Here is a 15,492-nt window from a genome sequence, read left to right on the forward strand (position 1 = left end):
AAGAAATAAAATTCTATCATTTATTATTTTATTTTATCTCATTATTAAGTTTTTATTTTATTATTTTAACTTTTTTTAAATTTGTTTTTTATATAAACAAAATAAAGTTGTATTCGTTATTAAAATCATTATAAACTTGTCAAAAATTTCATTTTACATTTTTTTTAACTCATATAGAAGTGTTAACATAGAAGTGTTCACTCTCCGATAACTCTTTTGCTCTTGTAAAAAATACACACGCCACCTATTGACCCTTAAGGGACCACTGGGTGGTCGATCCCTTTTCTACCCCGAAAGTGCCACCGGCCCCCTTGAGAACTACAGGGTATAATATGGGACCACCTATCGGTCCCTTTTGTGGCGAAAGGTAATGCAGAACTTCGCCATATGACCACCGCCTAGGACATGCCGTGGTCAAAGTGGATAGAAATTTACATTGCGGGTGGTATGAACGGGAGTTAGTCCCAAGCCCCCGGTGTATGGCGATTTCGCTAGTTCGGGACCAGTCCCGGCGAACTACAGGGTTTATATTTGTGTGAGTAAATTGTACGAGGCGGCTAAACAGTGTGTGTGCGCAGACCGCTGTTCTACAGTATACGTGGAGGCAGCGCTCGAGCAGAATAATTTCCTATGCTCACTTAATAGGACGCTGCCGACCGCTGGTTTAGAAGCTACACTTCGTCAAAGTTGTAAAAGTGAGAAAAAATGAAAAAATGCTGGCATAAATGGCATCGTTAAAAATACACGCCTAAAAACCGAAATTAGTTTTAAGTTTTAATTCGTAAAATCTGCAAGGGTATTAAAACTTCGGCTTGCCGAAGTTAGCTTCCGTCCTCGTTTCATTTATTTATAGCTTGGGTAGTTGTGAATATGCCCCTAAAAGGATTTTTAGAAATTCGAAATACTTTAGAAGATACAGCCTTCTTTGTGAAGTAAGGTCTTCGTCAAAATGAGCTATTACTTCAAACTTTTACGCGTTTATCTCGAAACCACGTTTTTCGAACTGGCGGCCATGATATCTCCACTTCAACTGAACCACTTTTCATGAAACAAAGTGGAATCGACGCAGAATTGTGACCATTCTCGGGTGAATGGCTTTTGAAGTCTCATTACTTTTTGAACAGCCCTCGTATCGAGGCAAACAAAATTATTTACTTTGAACCTTTTGTAATACAATAAATAAAGCACGTTTTCAATTATTCTTGGCGTTTTCAAATAATAATTTTTTTAAAAGGGTCCACAAAACGGGTTTTGAATGAGAAGAACCCCTTAGGGACAAATAAATATAAATATAAATAAATAAATATAATAAACAAAAATATAATCCATGTAGAGGTATTTGGCTGTTAAATTTATATTAGAAAAGCCTTTTAAAAATAAATTCTGGCTAGTGCAGGTAACAAGCATTGAAGAAAAGAATCAAGTTTTTCAACTAAAAACCTTGCTTTATTGTAGAGCAGCAGTAGGAAAAAAATTATTTGATGCAGTGTCGTAACTGTCAGCGATACACGCATATAGCCATTAACTGTAAAATTGGATACCGTTGTGTGAAATGTACCGGTGACCATGGTCCTGGTAAATGCGAGATTAAAAAGTCAGAGAACCCGTCTGATAAGTCTGAAGCTAAGTGTGTCAACTGCAATGGTCGTCACACGGCAAATGCACACATTTGTTCAAAATAAATTGCAGCAAAAAAAAAAGCAAACCCAACACAGGAAATCATTCACAATTAATATCGACTAAAGCTTCTCATCTCTTTCCTCGAAAAAAGAAAAGGCTAAATCCTACCCAATCCTTTGAATCCTTCAAAAGAGACACGGTTGATATAAGGATATAATGTTATGCTTTTAAATCATGTAAAGCGTGACAAAAAAGGTATACAGGAATAGCAACTCTGCGCCGATGAAAAAAAACGACAAACACAAGAGATCATACTTAACATCTTATAGTCTCTTCCCATAGAGCCCATCCGTTTGAAACGTTTGGGATTTTTGACGAATGTGAAACTCGTGTTCCCACAGAACTCCATCCACCATCTACCATCCAATAACAGCTGACTGAAGAGCAGTTGATCAGCTCAACATTAACGAAGGGGGATTTCAACTCGGGAAAACTGACGTACAATTGCGTTCTCCTAATTTTAAGAAAATAGTTTAAAAACATATCTGAACGTTTATAACATATCCTACAACGAGTATGCACGGGATAGCCTAACCTCCCGTACCCCACACTCCGCTCTAACTACGCCTCTGCCTAGCCAATATTAATATGAAAAATTTGTAAACAAAACCAAATTTGTGCTGTTTTTGGTAATTTATAGCAACTTTGGAACTTTATAGGAGTACAAAGTACTCTTTTAATTAATATTAGTTATATTTACGAAGTGCACCTATTCCTAGTGAACCTATTCTGACACTTTGCTGCAAGCATTGATGTTTTCGTACAGCTTAAGTTTTGGCCCACTCATAGCAACCTGTTTGCGTATGCTTTTCCGCTCATAACAAACTACAAATAATTCAAAAAAACAATGAGCTTAAGCAATATTTAATTTTTTTCCGCCATCGATTTGATTTTTTCTTTCACAGTCAAGAGGAAGAATTCAGAGTTGCACCGAGAAAACATCGCCTAACTATCGCATAAAAGAGCCAATCAAAGTCCCTCAAAATTGGATGGCGGACTAACTGGAAAATTTTCGGAACGGCAAAACCTTACGGACCATCTGTTCAACGGATGGTAGGTGGTGGATGGAGCTCTGTGGGGACCCTATTATTTCAATTGTCAACGAATTAATGTCGCAACTTAAATGTATTTTCCAAAATGTCAATTCCCTCTTCAAAAAAGAAACGACCTAAACCTATTCTTAAACAAACACAGGGCGGACGCAATGCTAATAGCAGAGCATCGTCTGGGCCAGCGGCACTCTACTAATCTAGCGTATTATCAGAATAGAAAGAAATTAGGTACACCAACCGGAAAACCGGGGTTCCCCGGTTTAAATATTCATTAAAAATGGAACAAAATACAGTCGTATTGAAATGACACAACTACGTTACCTTGAAGCAGTAGCTATTGAAATGAACTGTAGAGTTTCAGGCGGAACATATCAAAGTATCGTAATTGTATCGCTATATCAACGACCAAACGGGCCTCTGCACGTGCAAGATCTAGAAAAAATTACAGACTCCATCTCAATTCAATCTCCCAATAGCGACGTCATTATAGGATGTGACCTGAATGCCAAGCATCCATCCTGCCAAGTCCCAACTCACAGCCCATCCCATTTCAATGCAAATAGAAGAATACTGTACATCCTACATCAAACAGAAGAACACTATCGCCCTAACGAAAACAACAGAGACAATTCCATTGACTTCTTCATTTATTCGACCCAACTGCCTGCCATCTTAGGCACTGGCTCCAAGGTTCTTAAGGACTTCTCATCTGATCATTTTGAAGTAGAGTTAAAATTTTGCATGGGACCAGGGACTGTAATCATTATAAGTAAAAAAATAAAAATCACCATTTAATGATTATTTGTAAGCGAAACGTATCTCTCAGAAATATTGATTATTATGTAAGCGATATTATTTAGGTTAAAAATATCACTCAAAGTGCAATTGCAGCCGTTTTGTACGGAATTTTACCAAGTTTTAAATTTGTGCTTGTAGGTAGAACTACGGAGCACATGTTGAGTTAATAAAAGAAAATAAAAAGCGGTTTTTAGTTACCCAGAGGTATGCATAAATTCAAAAAGTTGTATCAGCCTTAGGACTTTGTCATTTATATATTAGTAAGACGACTTAACAAGATGTTATGAACTATTCCACACAGATTCAACCCGACATGTAAAATGGTGATTTTTATTTTTTACTCAAAAAAATAATCATTATTTTCGGTCCCTGCCTTAGACCTTTTCGCCTAGCGCAATTGGACTCTAAATGCATCCACAATTTCATCAAAATAGATCTTTGGAACACGCACTTACTCGTAAATTTCACAGATTTGGGTTTTATTTATTTTCACTAATAATGTTCTCCCTTACCTTTCGCACTCGAGCTGACTATTCTGATCTGCTAACTTACTTCGGGGCCCCTTACGACTTTGCCTCCGCGTGTTGCTTCTGCCATTTTTCCTTGAGGTCCCGTTCAACTCGGCTGCCACGAAAGAATGAGAGCGATCTCAGCCGATCGCTGTTCCATGTGGGCACGCTTTTGCGCTTTACAGCACGCTTGCTCCTAACAGCCAAAAGGGTTGCTCTTAACAGCAAGTTTGCGCCTAACAGCCCAATTCAGCTCGTTCTCGGGTGATTCCGATAACTTATCGATCCTATCGGCATTCGTACCGACTGGCCAGCTGACTGATCTTGCTGGCCAACACTGGCAACTCTTGCGCGCGCATATTTACAATGGTTTTAGCTTAAAATCTAACTTATAAAATATTGACAATAATATTTTATGTCCTTCATTGGCTTAGATACGTAAGTTGTGTATAAAAATGTGAGGGGGTTTTGCTCATCGTCACACATCAACATTTGGAAAGGTCTTTTGAAAAAATTCATAATAGAACCGGAACAACTACCGTTACGGACACCTGAGAAGACACACAAATAACATAAACCATAGAGCCAACCTAATAAAATCCACAACATTAAATATAAACAAAATAGTATTCAATAACCTTCACACAGCAGACGGGAATTGGCCAGGAGCCATAAACCCAGGATTAACAAGCGCAAATGAACTCCTAAAAATTTTAAAACAAAAAAGCCGTGGGCCCAAATGGCACAAGGAACTTTCTTTTAAAAAACTCCAATTACTGCTTAAATATAGGATCAGAGCTTCCCAAAAGTGTCCCCATTTTACAGGCTGTCAGAAAAAGAGCTTTTACCTCAGGACTCTATGGAAAAAGTTATAAAGAGACACGCTCAAGGTGATTTTTGTTTCAAAGTGTCTTGCTCAGACACTGAGCATTTCAGTATGTTCTATTTAGGAACCAATTTTACTGAGACACTTTGCCTTTCAGGATCTGGCGAAAGTGTCTTTTCACATTAAATGTGATTTGCCAGCATAGGGGTGACACAGAAATCTCTTCGGGCGGAATTCGGTTGCATTTTTTTCTGAATTTTTCCATGTATTTTGTTGTTTTACTTTTTTTCATTGAATTGTATTTAACAATTAAAATAGTAGAAAACATATTCACGAAATATTCATGTATTTTGTTGTTTTATTCATTTCTTAATTAATATCGTAGAAAAACTATTTTATTTGTTTTCGTGTATTTTGATGTTTTTTTTTGGGCAAATGTTGATTTCAAGTGTATAGATTTTCTTCAACAAAAATCATTCTTCTGTGGCCTACTGGTTAGAGTGCTCGACTCAGACGATTGCGGCCCCGGTTCGATTCCCAGCGTCCGCTTTGATTTGTAAGTTTAAATATATAACAAATTAAATAAAAAATAAAAATAGTTAAAAAAAATAAATTTAAAAAAAAAAACAATTTTTTTCAGGTAAAATACTATTTTATAGGTAATCTACTATTTTTTGGGTCATTTTCTATTTTTTATGGGTTGGGGCAGTTTTCACTATTAAATAGTTGATTTTACATAGTTTTTTTTGTATGTGAAGGAAACTAACATTCCTATTAGACATCTGCATGACTGGAATCAAACAGGCTTTGAAATTCGAAAAGAATAGAGTTAAATAACACAGGCCAACAAAATGTGACATGGCCTGCCACCATTTTGTTTCGATAAATGAGGCTTTTCTAAGCATATAGCTTATCAGCCATCTTTAATTTAAGAAATTCACTAATTTTCATCGTCTTTTGTGATATATCTTCAAAAGTGGTCAACCAATTTTGTTAATCTTTTCGGAATTTAATAGTTACATGTCTCTTTTATACGGTCGTTTTGGAAAATTCAATCTAACTGAACCACAAGAGAAGGTGGGGGCATTCAAAATTTTAAAGTCACAGCGAAGTTTAAATATCTTCATTTTTGAACAGCGTTTAAAAATTAAATAAAAATATTTTCTTCTACAATGCATTTTTGGTCCAAAGACACCTTATGTCCTTAAGTTTTAGGACACTTATCAGTTTTTGTGAATTGTTTTGGAATTTTTTTAATTAATTCTCTTACTTCCTTCCCAGTGCCCAAACCTGTCACAATTTTAAGTAACATAATTCTAAACAGTCTAAGGGCCGGTTTCTCGAGTCCCTGCCAAAGTCCCTGATAGCTATCTATACAAAGTACTCTTTTAATTAATATTAGTTATATTTACGAAGTGCACCTATTCCTAGTGAACCTATTCTGACACTTTGCTGCAAGCATTGATGTTTTCGTACAGCTTAAGTTTTGGCCCACTCATAGCAACCTGTTTGCGTATGCTTTTCCGCTCATAACAAACTACAAATAATTAAAAAAAACAATGAGCTTAAGCAATATTTAATTTTTTTCCGCCATCGATTTGATTTTTTCTTTCACAGTCAAGAGGAAGAATTCAGAGTTGCACCGAGAAAACATCGCCTAACTATCGCATAAAAGAGCCAATCAAAGTCCCTCAAAATTGGATGGCGGACTAACTGGAAAATTTTCGGAATGGCAAAACCTTACGGACCATCTGTTCAACGGATGGTAGGTGGTGGATGGAGCTCTGTGGGGACCCTATTATTTCAATTGTCAACGAATTAATGTCGCAACTTAAATGTATTTTCCAAAATGTCAATTCCCTCTTCAAAAAAGAAACGACCTAAACCTATTCTTAAACAAACACAGGGCGGACGCAATGCTAATAGCAGAGCATCGTCTGGGCCAGCGGCACTCTACTAATCTAGCGTATTATCAGAATAGAAAGAAATTAGGTACACCAACCGGAAAACCGGGGTTCCCCGGTTTAAATATTCATTAAAAATGGAACAAAATACAGTCGTATTGAAATGACACAACTACGTTACCTTGAAGCAGTAGCTATTGAAATGAACTGTAGAGTTTCAGGCGGAACATATCAAAGTATCGTAATTGTATCGCTATATCAACGACCAAACGGGCCTCTGCACGTGCAAGATCTAGAAAAAATTACAGACTCCATCTCAATTCAATCTCCCAATAGCGACGTCATTATAGGATGTGACCTGAATGCCAAGCATCCATCCTGCCAAGTCCCAACTCACAGCCCATCCCATTTCAATGCAAATAGAAGAATACTATACATCCTACATCAAACAGAAGAACACTATCGCCATAACGAAAACAACAGAGACAATTCTATTGACTTCTTCATTTATTCGACCCAACTGCCTGCCATCTTAGGCACTGGCTCCAAGGTTCTTCTCATCTGATCATTTTGAAGTAGAGTTAAAATTTTGCATGGGACCAGGGACTGTAATCATTATAAGTAAAAAAATAAAAATCACCATTTAATGATTATTTGTAAGCGAAACGTATCTCTCAGAAATATTGATTATTATGTAAGCGATATTATTTAGGTTAAAAATATCACTCAAAGTGCAATTGCAGCCGTTTTGTACGGAATTTTACCAAGTTTTAAATTTGTGCTTGTAGGTAGAACTACGGAGCACATGTTGAGTTAATAAAAGAAAATAAAAAGCGGTTTTTAGTTACCCAGAGGTATGCATAAATTCAAAAAGTTGTATCAGCCTTAGGACTTTGTCATTTATATATTAGTAAGACGACTTAACAAGATGTTATGAACTATTCCACACAGATTCAACCCGACATGTAAAATGGTGATTTTTATTTTTTACTCAAAAAAATAATCATTATTTTCGGTCCCTGCCTTAGACCTTTTCGCCTAGCGCAATTGGACTCTAAATGCATCCACAATTTCATCAAAATAGATCTTTGGAACACGCACTTACTCGTAAATTTCACAGATTTGGGTTTTATTTATTTTCACTAATAATGTTCTCCCTTACCTTTCGCACTCGAGCTGACTATTCTGATCTGCTAACTTACTTCGGGGCCCCTTACGACTTTGCCTCCGCGTGTTGCTTCTGCCATTTTTCCTTGAGGTCCGTTCAACTCGGCTGCCACGAAAGAATGAGAGCGATCTCAGCCGATCGCTGTTCCATGTGGGCACGCTTTTGCGCTTTACAGCACGCTTGCTCCTAACAGCCAAAAGGGTTGCTCTTAACAGCAAGTTTGCGCCTAACAGCCCAATTCAGCTCGTTCTCGGGTGATTCCGATAACTTATCGATCCTATCGGCATTCGTACCGACTGGCCAGCTGACTGATCTTGCTGGCCAACACTGGCAACTCTTGCGCGCGCATATTTACAATGGTTATACCCGTTACTCGTAGAGTAAAAGGGTATATTAGATTCGTGCAAAAGTATGTAACAGGTAGAAGGAAGCGTTTCCGACCCCATAAAGTATATATATTCTTGATCAGGATCACTAGCCTAGTCGATCTAGCCATGTCCGTCTGTCCGTCTGTCCGTCTGTCCGTCTGTCTGTCCGTCTGTCTGTCTGTATGAACGCTGAGATCTCGGAAACTATAAAAGCTAGAAGATTGACATTTTGCATGCAGATTCTAGGAGTTCCTACGCAGCGCAAGTTTGTTTCAAAAAGGTGCCACGCCCCCTCTAACGCCCACAAGCCACAAGCTGTGGCCACAGCTTTGATGATATTATGAAAATTGGAATTAATATGGATTTGTTTCGTCAATACCTATCGATTGGCTTAATAAAAGTGTGCCACGCCCACTCTAACGCCCACAAAACCATTAAACGCTTAAACCTGCCTAGCGCCTGCATTTCCGCCTTTCATAGCCCGTGGTACCAATATCTTGGGGTAGATGGCGCAATACAATTAACAATAGCGCCATCTAACGGATGACTTTAGAATAGCTGGGCAAGGTGCTCAACAGAGTAAACCTTAATTCTCGATAAGGATTTATATTAGAGGAAATTGCGATGGCTTTCAATTGTAATTCTATTTCAATTGTACAATTCTAATTGAATACCGAACTATATGCCAAAAACTATGCAATTCAAATTATTTGGTGAAAAGTTAGCCAAATTTGAGGTCAGAGTCAAACAATGGCGTATGTGTGTATATATGTAGCATATACATATGTATGTACACAGTTGCAATTGCCCGACAAAGATAACTCCTTTCAAAGAAAGCTATTAGCTATACCCGTTACTCTTCTTGTGTAAACATTTAGACTTTAATATACATAATACCCTTTAAGAATGCATGTGTTTAGCCAACATAAGTATGTATGTTTGTTTAAAATTTCTAGTCAATTTATTGCACTCTAAAACATAAACATAAAAAAACGGCTGGTGGATGACAAAAGCTGCTTGCGCTAAAACAGCGCTGGGGCTGATGCTCGTGCTTGAAAGCTGCCAGCTCTAAAAGATCGCCGAATTCCAATTGATAATTTGAACTTTTGTCCTTTTTTCCTGTGGTCACTCTAATTCACATTATGTTAATGCAAAATCTAAATCATTTGAAATGGGGCGCGCGTTTTGTCTCTTTTCGCTCCTATTCGTTTCTCACAAGTGCATTCACCTGCGCTAGAGAGAGACGGAAGATGTGCTAGGCAGAATGAAAAGTTCTAGAAGGCACGGTTCGCTGTTAGCAAAAAGGGCGGGAATCCGTGCAAGCAAATTGGCGGTTGGGAACTTTGCAGAGCTGCAAACTATTCTGCTCTCGCTTTAGTCTACGACTAACCATCGTATGTGATCCCCGTCTGTCGATTGCGATTTTTGCCCATTTTGCCAGTTTTGCCGATTCTAAAGCGAATTTATCTTATCAAACCCATTTCTACTTGCAAGCAAATTAACGTAAACTCATTAAACTCATTTCTCTTTGCTTAAAATTAACGTAAATTTTTTTCGCGAGTTGTTGCTGCTTCTGCCGATTTGCTGCCGACGTCGCTGCCGTTGCTTGCTGCTGGGCTGGTTGCTGCACTCGCTGCTAAGTACCCCTTTTAACGTAGATTTTGTTAATAATAATATAAGATTAAGTCTTTTTCAAGACTTACTCTTAGATTATTATTACTTATTTTTCATATTTTTCACTTTTGCAAATTTTTAACGTAATTAATTTTTTGTCGCTCTGCTCCTTTAACGTAGATTTTTTAATAATAGTATAAGATTAAGTCTTTTTCAAGACTTACTCTTAAATTATTACACAGGCCAACAGTGTTTTTGGTGCAGCCCTATGGGCATTAAATTGTGTTAATATAGACGGATATAAGCATATCTGCATACTTAGTTTTCGAGTTTAACGGGTGGTATTTGTGCAATCGCGGTTTGAAAAAAGTAGCAACATTTTATATTTTCATTTAAGATATCTTCGAGGGTCTGTGCTCAGTTGTAATAAAACCTATGCCAAAAAATTGCTTAGATGCCCTTCTACATAATTGCATGTAAGGTTCCATCATTATTTGAGTTAATAAAAGCCTATGAGCCATTAAAGTAATTTGTTCACCTCTATTTACAACCAACTTGATGCGGTGAACAGGCTTAAAAAAATACAAGGAAAAATATGTGCCCTAAAATATTTTACATGCATCTAGAGGCGTCTTTTCCCGAATTTTTGAGATAAATCCCACTATTGTACTTCGAAAAATGGAATTTATAGAATTTTTTCCGTAAGAATGGGAAAAGTAACAAGTATTTTAGAGTCACTCTTACGTAACGAGTTTGTCGTGATTTTACACAGTAGGCTTTTTAAAGATAACAGTGGTGTCGCCTTAAAATTGTGGTGGGGATTTTTTTTAAGGCATATTAACCCCTTAAAAATATAATTTGTCTATGTTCGGCGCCTACTGCTAACCAAATTGAAAGGCACATTTTTACGAATGTGTCAGATATTTATGTAAAATGGGATTTAAAAATAGTTGTTACTTTTTAAGTTCTTACGGAAAAAATTCTATAAATTCCATCCTTCGACGTACAATGGTCTTATTTGTCTTAAAAATTCGGTGATAGACGCCTCTAGATGCCTGTAAAATATTTTAGGGCATATATTTGTCCTTGTATTTTTTTAAGCGTGTTCACCGCATTAAGTTGGTTGGGAATAGAGGTGAACAAATTACTTCAATGGCTCATAGGCTGTGATTGACTCAAATTATGATAGAACCTTAAGTGCAATAATGTAGAAGGGCATCTAAGCAATTTTTTGGCATAGGTATTATTACAACTGAGCACAGACCCTCGAAGATATCTTAAATCAAAAAATTAAATGTTGCTATTTTTTTCAAACCGCGATTGCCCAAATACCACCCGTTAAACGCGAAAACTAAGTATGCAGATATGCTTATATACGTCTATATTAACATGTTTTAATGCCAATAAGCCTGCACCTTTTAATAAAGTCCATTTTGTTGACCTGTGTTATTATTCATATTTTTCACATTTGCCAATTGTTAACGTAATTAATTTTCAATCGCTCTGCCCCTTTACCCGTATATAAATAAAAGAATTCAGCCTTTTTAAAGGCTTATTCTTATATTTCTATACATTTACGTATTTATCTTAGTAATAGTACTATAAGTCTAAGTCTTTTTTAAGACTTAAACTTATTATTCTATTAATTTATATTAACTATTATTATATTATTATATTATAAAATTTATATTATATAAATATTAGAATTTAACTTTTTTAAAGCCTTATTCTTATATTTCTATTAATATACGTAATCAGCGTATATAATCGTACTAGTCATATAAATTTAAGATTTTCAAAAATGCCTCGTTTGAATAGACCCACTGCATCTCAGCGGGCTAGGGACCAGTTGTTGAGAAATAGGGCCAATAGGGAAAATCCAGAGTATGCAGAGATGGAGAGGGTAGAAAATTCTGAATCTCAGCGTAGGAGAAGGGAAAATGCAGTAGCCAGGAGTGTAGAGCAGGGTGTAGACAGAGCGTCACGTAGATCAAGACGCTTGAATCCGCACACTCGTGCGGTAGAGCAGGTCTCAGATTCTGCAAGACGTAGGGAAATTCGCTCGAATCCCGTTCTTCGTGCCGGAGAGCAAGCAGCCGACACTCGGCGCCGCTTTATTAGGCGAAGAAACACCGATGAAAGAGCTACAGAGCAGGTTGTTAATACCGCTGACCATCGGTTAAGGCGCTTGGATCCTGTTTTTCGTGCGGGTGAACAAGAAGCAGATGCTGAAAGACGTAGGGAAACTCGCTCGAACCCCGTTCTTCGTGCGGATGAACGAGCAGCCGATACTCGGCGTCGCGCTATAAGGCGACAAGTTAGAGAAGTCCGAGCTACCGAGCAAGTTAGTAATACGGCAGACCATCGGTTAAGGCGCTTGGATCCCGTTCTCCGTGCGAGTCAGCAAGCAGCCGATACTCGGCGTCGCGCTTTAAGGCGACAAATTAGGCAAGTCCGAACTACAGAGCAGGTCCGAAATACTGCTGACCATTCGGAAAGGCGCTTGGATCCTGATTTCCGTGCGGGTGAACAAGCAGCCGATACTCGGCGTCGCGCTTTAAGGCGACAAATTAGGCAAGTCCGAACTATAGAGCAGGTCCGAAATACTGCTGACCATTCGGAAAGGCGCTTGGATCCTGATTTCCGTGCGGGTGAACAAGCAGCCGATACTCGGCGTCGCGCTTTAAGGCGACAAATTAGGCAAGTCCGAACTACAGAGCAGGTCCGAAATACTGCTGACCATTCGGAAAGGCGCTTGGATCCTGATTTCCGTGCGGGTGAACAAGCAGCCGATACTCGTCGGCGTTCTCTGAGGCGGTTGGATGCTACGTATCGTGCGGGTGAGCAAGAAGCAAATACCCTGCAACGAGCGCAGGCAAGATCAACTCAGGATCGCTTATGGCAAAGAGCGCAGGATAGGGATAGGAGAGCTACGGCTAGGAGTATTAGGGATCGTAGGGCCGTCGAGCAGGCGAGAAATACACTGGCTCGACGAAGTGCTCGTATAGCTGCTCGACAAGCAACTATCGATGCCATTAGAAATATTAGTCAGAGAGTTAGTCAGTATAGAAGCCTCAGTGGCAATAGGGATGCAGAGAACCTTCGGAACGCAAACCGAAGTCAGGAGATTCGACTTGATTTATCCCAGGGAAATAGGACTCCTAGAAATATACCTATTGGATTGGATGCTCACATAGCCAAATTCAATAGGTTAGTAAAGCTTGGCCCCGATCAGATTTGCTTCTGCTGCAAGGGATTGTGGTTCCCCAAGCAAATGCGTAAGCTTTCTAGAGTCTATTTGGAAGAGCATTGCGAGTTTAGGGAAGAGATTTACCAGAATGCAAGCCAGCTTGCTTTCACTGGGGAATCTTTTAGTTTCTGTGGAACTTGCCACAGCAATATAAAAGCCGGAAGAAAGCCCAAAGGTGCCATTTCCAACGGCCTAGACTTCCCCGAAATTCATCATTCCTTGAGGGGGCTTACTCCCTTGGAGGAGCGACTGATTTCACCTCGCCTTCCATTTATGATAATTAAGTCGATAGGGCATGAGCGTCAGAGTGCAATCAAAGGAGCTGTTGTAAATGTCCCCATTCCGGTTAGCAACATCGTGACGTCCCTTCCACGAGCTTTCCACGAGGCAGAGGTTGTACAGCTCCACCTCAAGCGAAGAATGGAGTACGGACATGATTTCATGGCAGAGACCATTAGGCCTTAAAAAATTGCTGACGCCATCAGGTACTTAGTTAGTACAGAGCTTTACAGAAAGCACAATGTGTCAGTGAACGAGCAGTGGATCTCTGATTTCACATCCGAAACTGTTCCTTTCGTAGCTTCTCAAGCGGACTTAGCCTTTGTAGAGGGACAACTAGCCATCCAGCAGGAGGATGTAAACTTGGAGGCGGGAAATTCCGATGAGAATGAAGAAGCCGAAGAGCTAAATCCTGGAGGACAGGAAACTCTGCTTGAGAATAACCAGGCACACAATGTAGGAATTCCGAGAATTACAATGGCTCCAGGTGAGGGCCAAAAGCCTCTCGACGTGATTCTCGATGTCGACTCCGAAGAATTGGCGTTCCCAAGCATTTATGCTGGCGTCAAGAGACCATCTTCGGAAAGTTATACAACCATAGTTAGATCAGAGCTTAGGAACGTAGATAGAAGAGGTTGTAGAACTGACAAGTTGTTCTTTAATTATAAGAAGTTGGAATTGTTGAAAATTCGAAACAATATTTCAACTTGCCTACGTAAGCGGAGCGCTTCTAGCGCGATAACTGCCGCCAACGTACTCGATGAAGCTTTCATGGGAAACTTAATTTCCCATGATGACGGATATCGAATTCTAAAGGACATTCGCACGTCTCCTGCTCACTGGGAAGATGAGAAGAAGAAAGTCATGGCTATGATTCGCCAATTTGGTTTGCCAACTTTCTTTATAACTCTATCGGCCGCAGAAACTAGGTGGCCAGAGCTGCTAGTACTGCTCAAGCGCAATGTAGATAGGACTGACATTAGCGAGGAAGAAGCTTTAAACTTACAGTTTAGAGAAAAGGCGCGGCTGATCAGAACTGACCCAGTAACGTGTGCTAGGTATTTCGATTATAGGTATAGGGAAGTTCTAAAGCTCATGAAGAAGCCGGGGGGAGTTTTTGGAAGTAACTTTGTCACTACCTATTATTGGCGAGTTGAGTTTCAACAGAGAGGTTCCCCTCACATTCACGGCATGTTTTGGCTGAAAGACGCCCCGGAAGTGGACTTCAACAGTGAGGAATCTATTGCTACTGTAATAGCCTTCATTGATCAGTTTGTAACTGTGGATGTTACAAACACAGATTTGGCTCCGTATATTGAATACCAAAAGCATAAGCACGGGCATTCGTGTCTTAAAAAGGTGCGCGGACAATCCGTTTGTCGATTCGGTATTCCATACCCCCCAATGCCCCGCACGGAAATATTGAAGCCACTTCCCGAAGAAACTCCCAATTTGTCTCTTCATCACGAAAACTATCAGAAAATTCGCAGTCTTTTACTTCGCGATCAATCCGAGGATTTGATTAGCCATCTTAGCATATTCGAAAACTTTCTTTCTCACGATGAGGTGAGCCTCAGTTACGAGGACTATATATATGCTATTAGGTCTAGTTTGAAAAAATCACAGATTTTTCTGAAGAGAACATTTGCAGAAATTCAAGTTAACGCTTATAATAAACACATTCTTTCAATGCAAAGGGCAAATATGGATATCCAGTTAATTTTGGACCCTTATGCGTGCTGTAGCTATATCATTAATTACATTAACAAATCCCAAAGGGGTATTTCGAAGCTAATGCGCGAAGCAGCTAATGACATTCGAAGAGGCAATTCAAGCATTCGTCAAAAGCTACAGTATCTTGGTCACAAGTTCATTTCAGGCACTGAGATCTCTGCTCAGGAGGCCGTATATTGTTGTATGGGACTGGCGTTGTCAGAAACAAGCAATAAAAGCGTGTTCATAAACACCTTCCCCCCAGAACAACGCGTTCGTATGCTTAGACCTACAAGCGTCCTGCAAAATATGCCTCAGGATTCCACTGACA

The 15,492-nt window shown here is 39.1% G+C and overlaps 1 protein-coding gene across 1 annotated transcript; it reads left to right on the forward strand.

Annotated features, from left to right (window-relative positions):
* The first annotated feature begins 11,720 nt into the window (after positions 1–11,720).
* LOC138914860 (trichohyalin-like) lies at positions 11,721–13,634 on the forward strand. The gene has a single exon (XM_070219557.1). It carries the CDS (start codon positions 11,721–11,723, stop codon positions 13,632–13,634), a length of 1,914 nt encoding a protein of 637 aa, XP_070075658.1.
* The last annotated feature ends 1,858 nt before the right edge of the window (positions 13,635–15,492 follow it).

This window comes from Drosophila takahashii, chromosome 2L (genome assembly GCF_030179915.1).
Source record: "Drosophila takahashii strain IR98-3 E-12201 chromosome 2L, DtakHiC1v2, whole genome shotgun sequence".
NCBI lineage: Eukaryota > Metazoa > Arthropoda > Insecta > Diptera > Drosophilidae > Drosophila > Drosophila takahashii.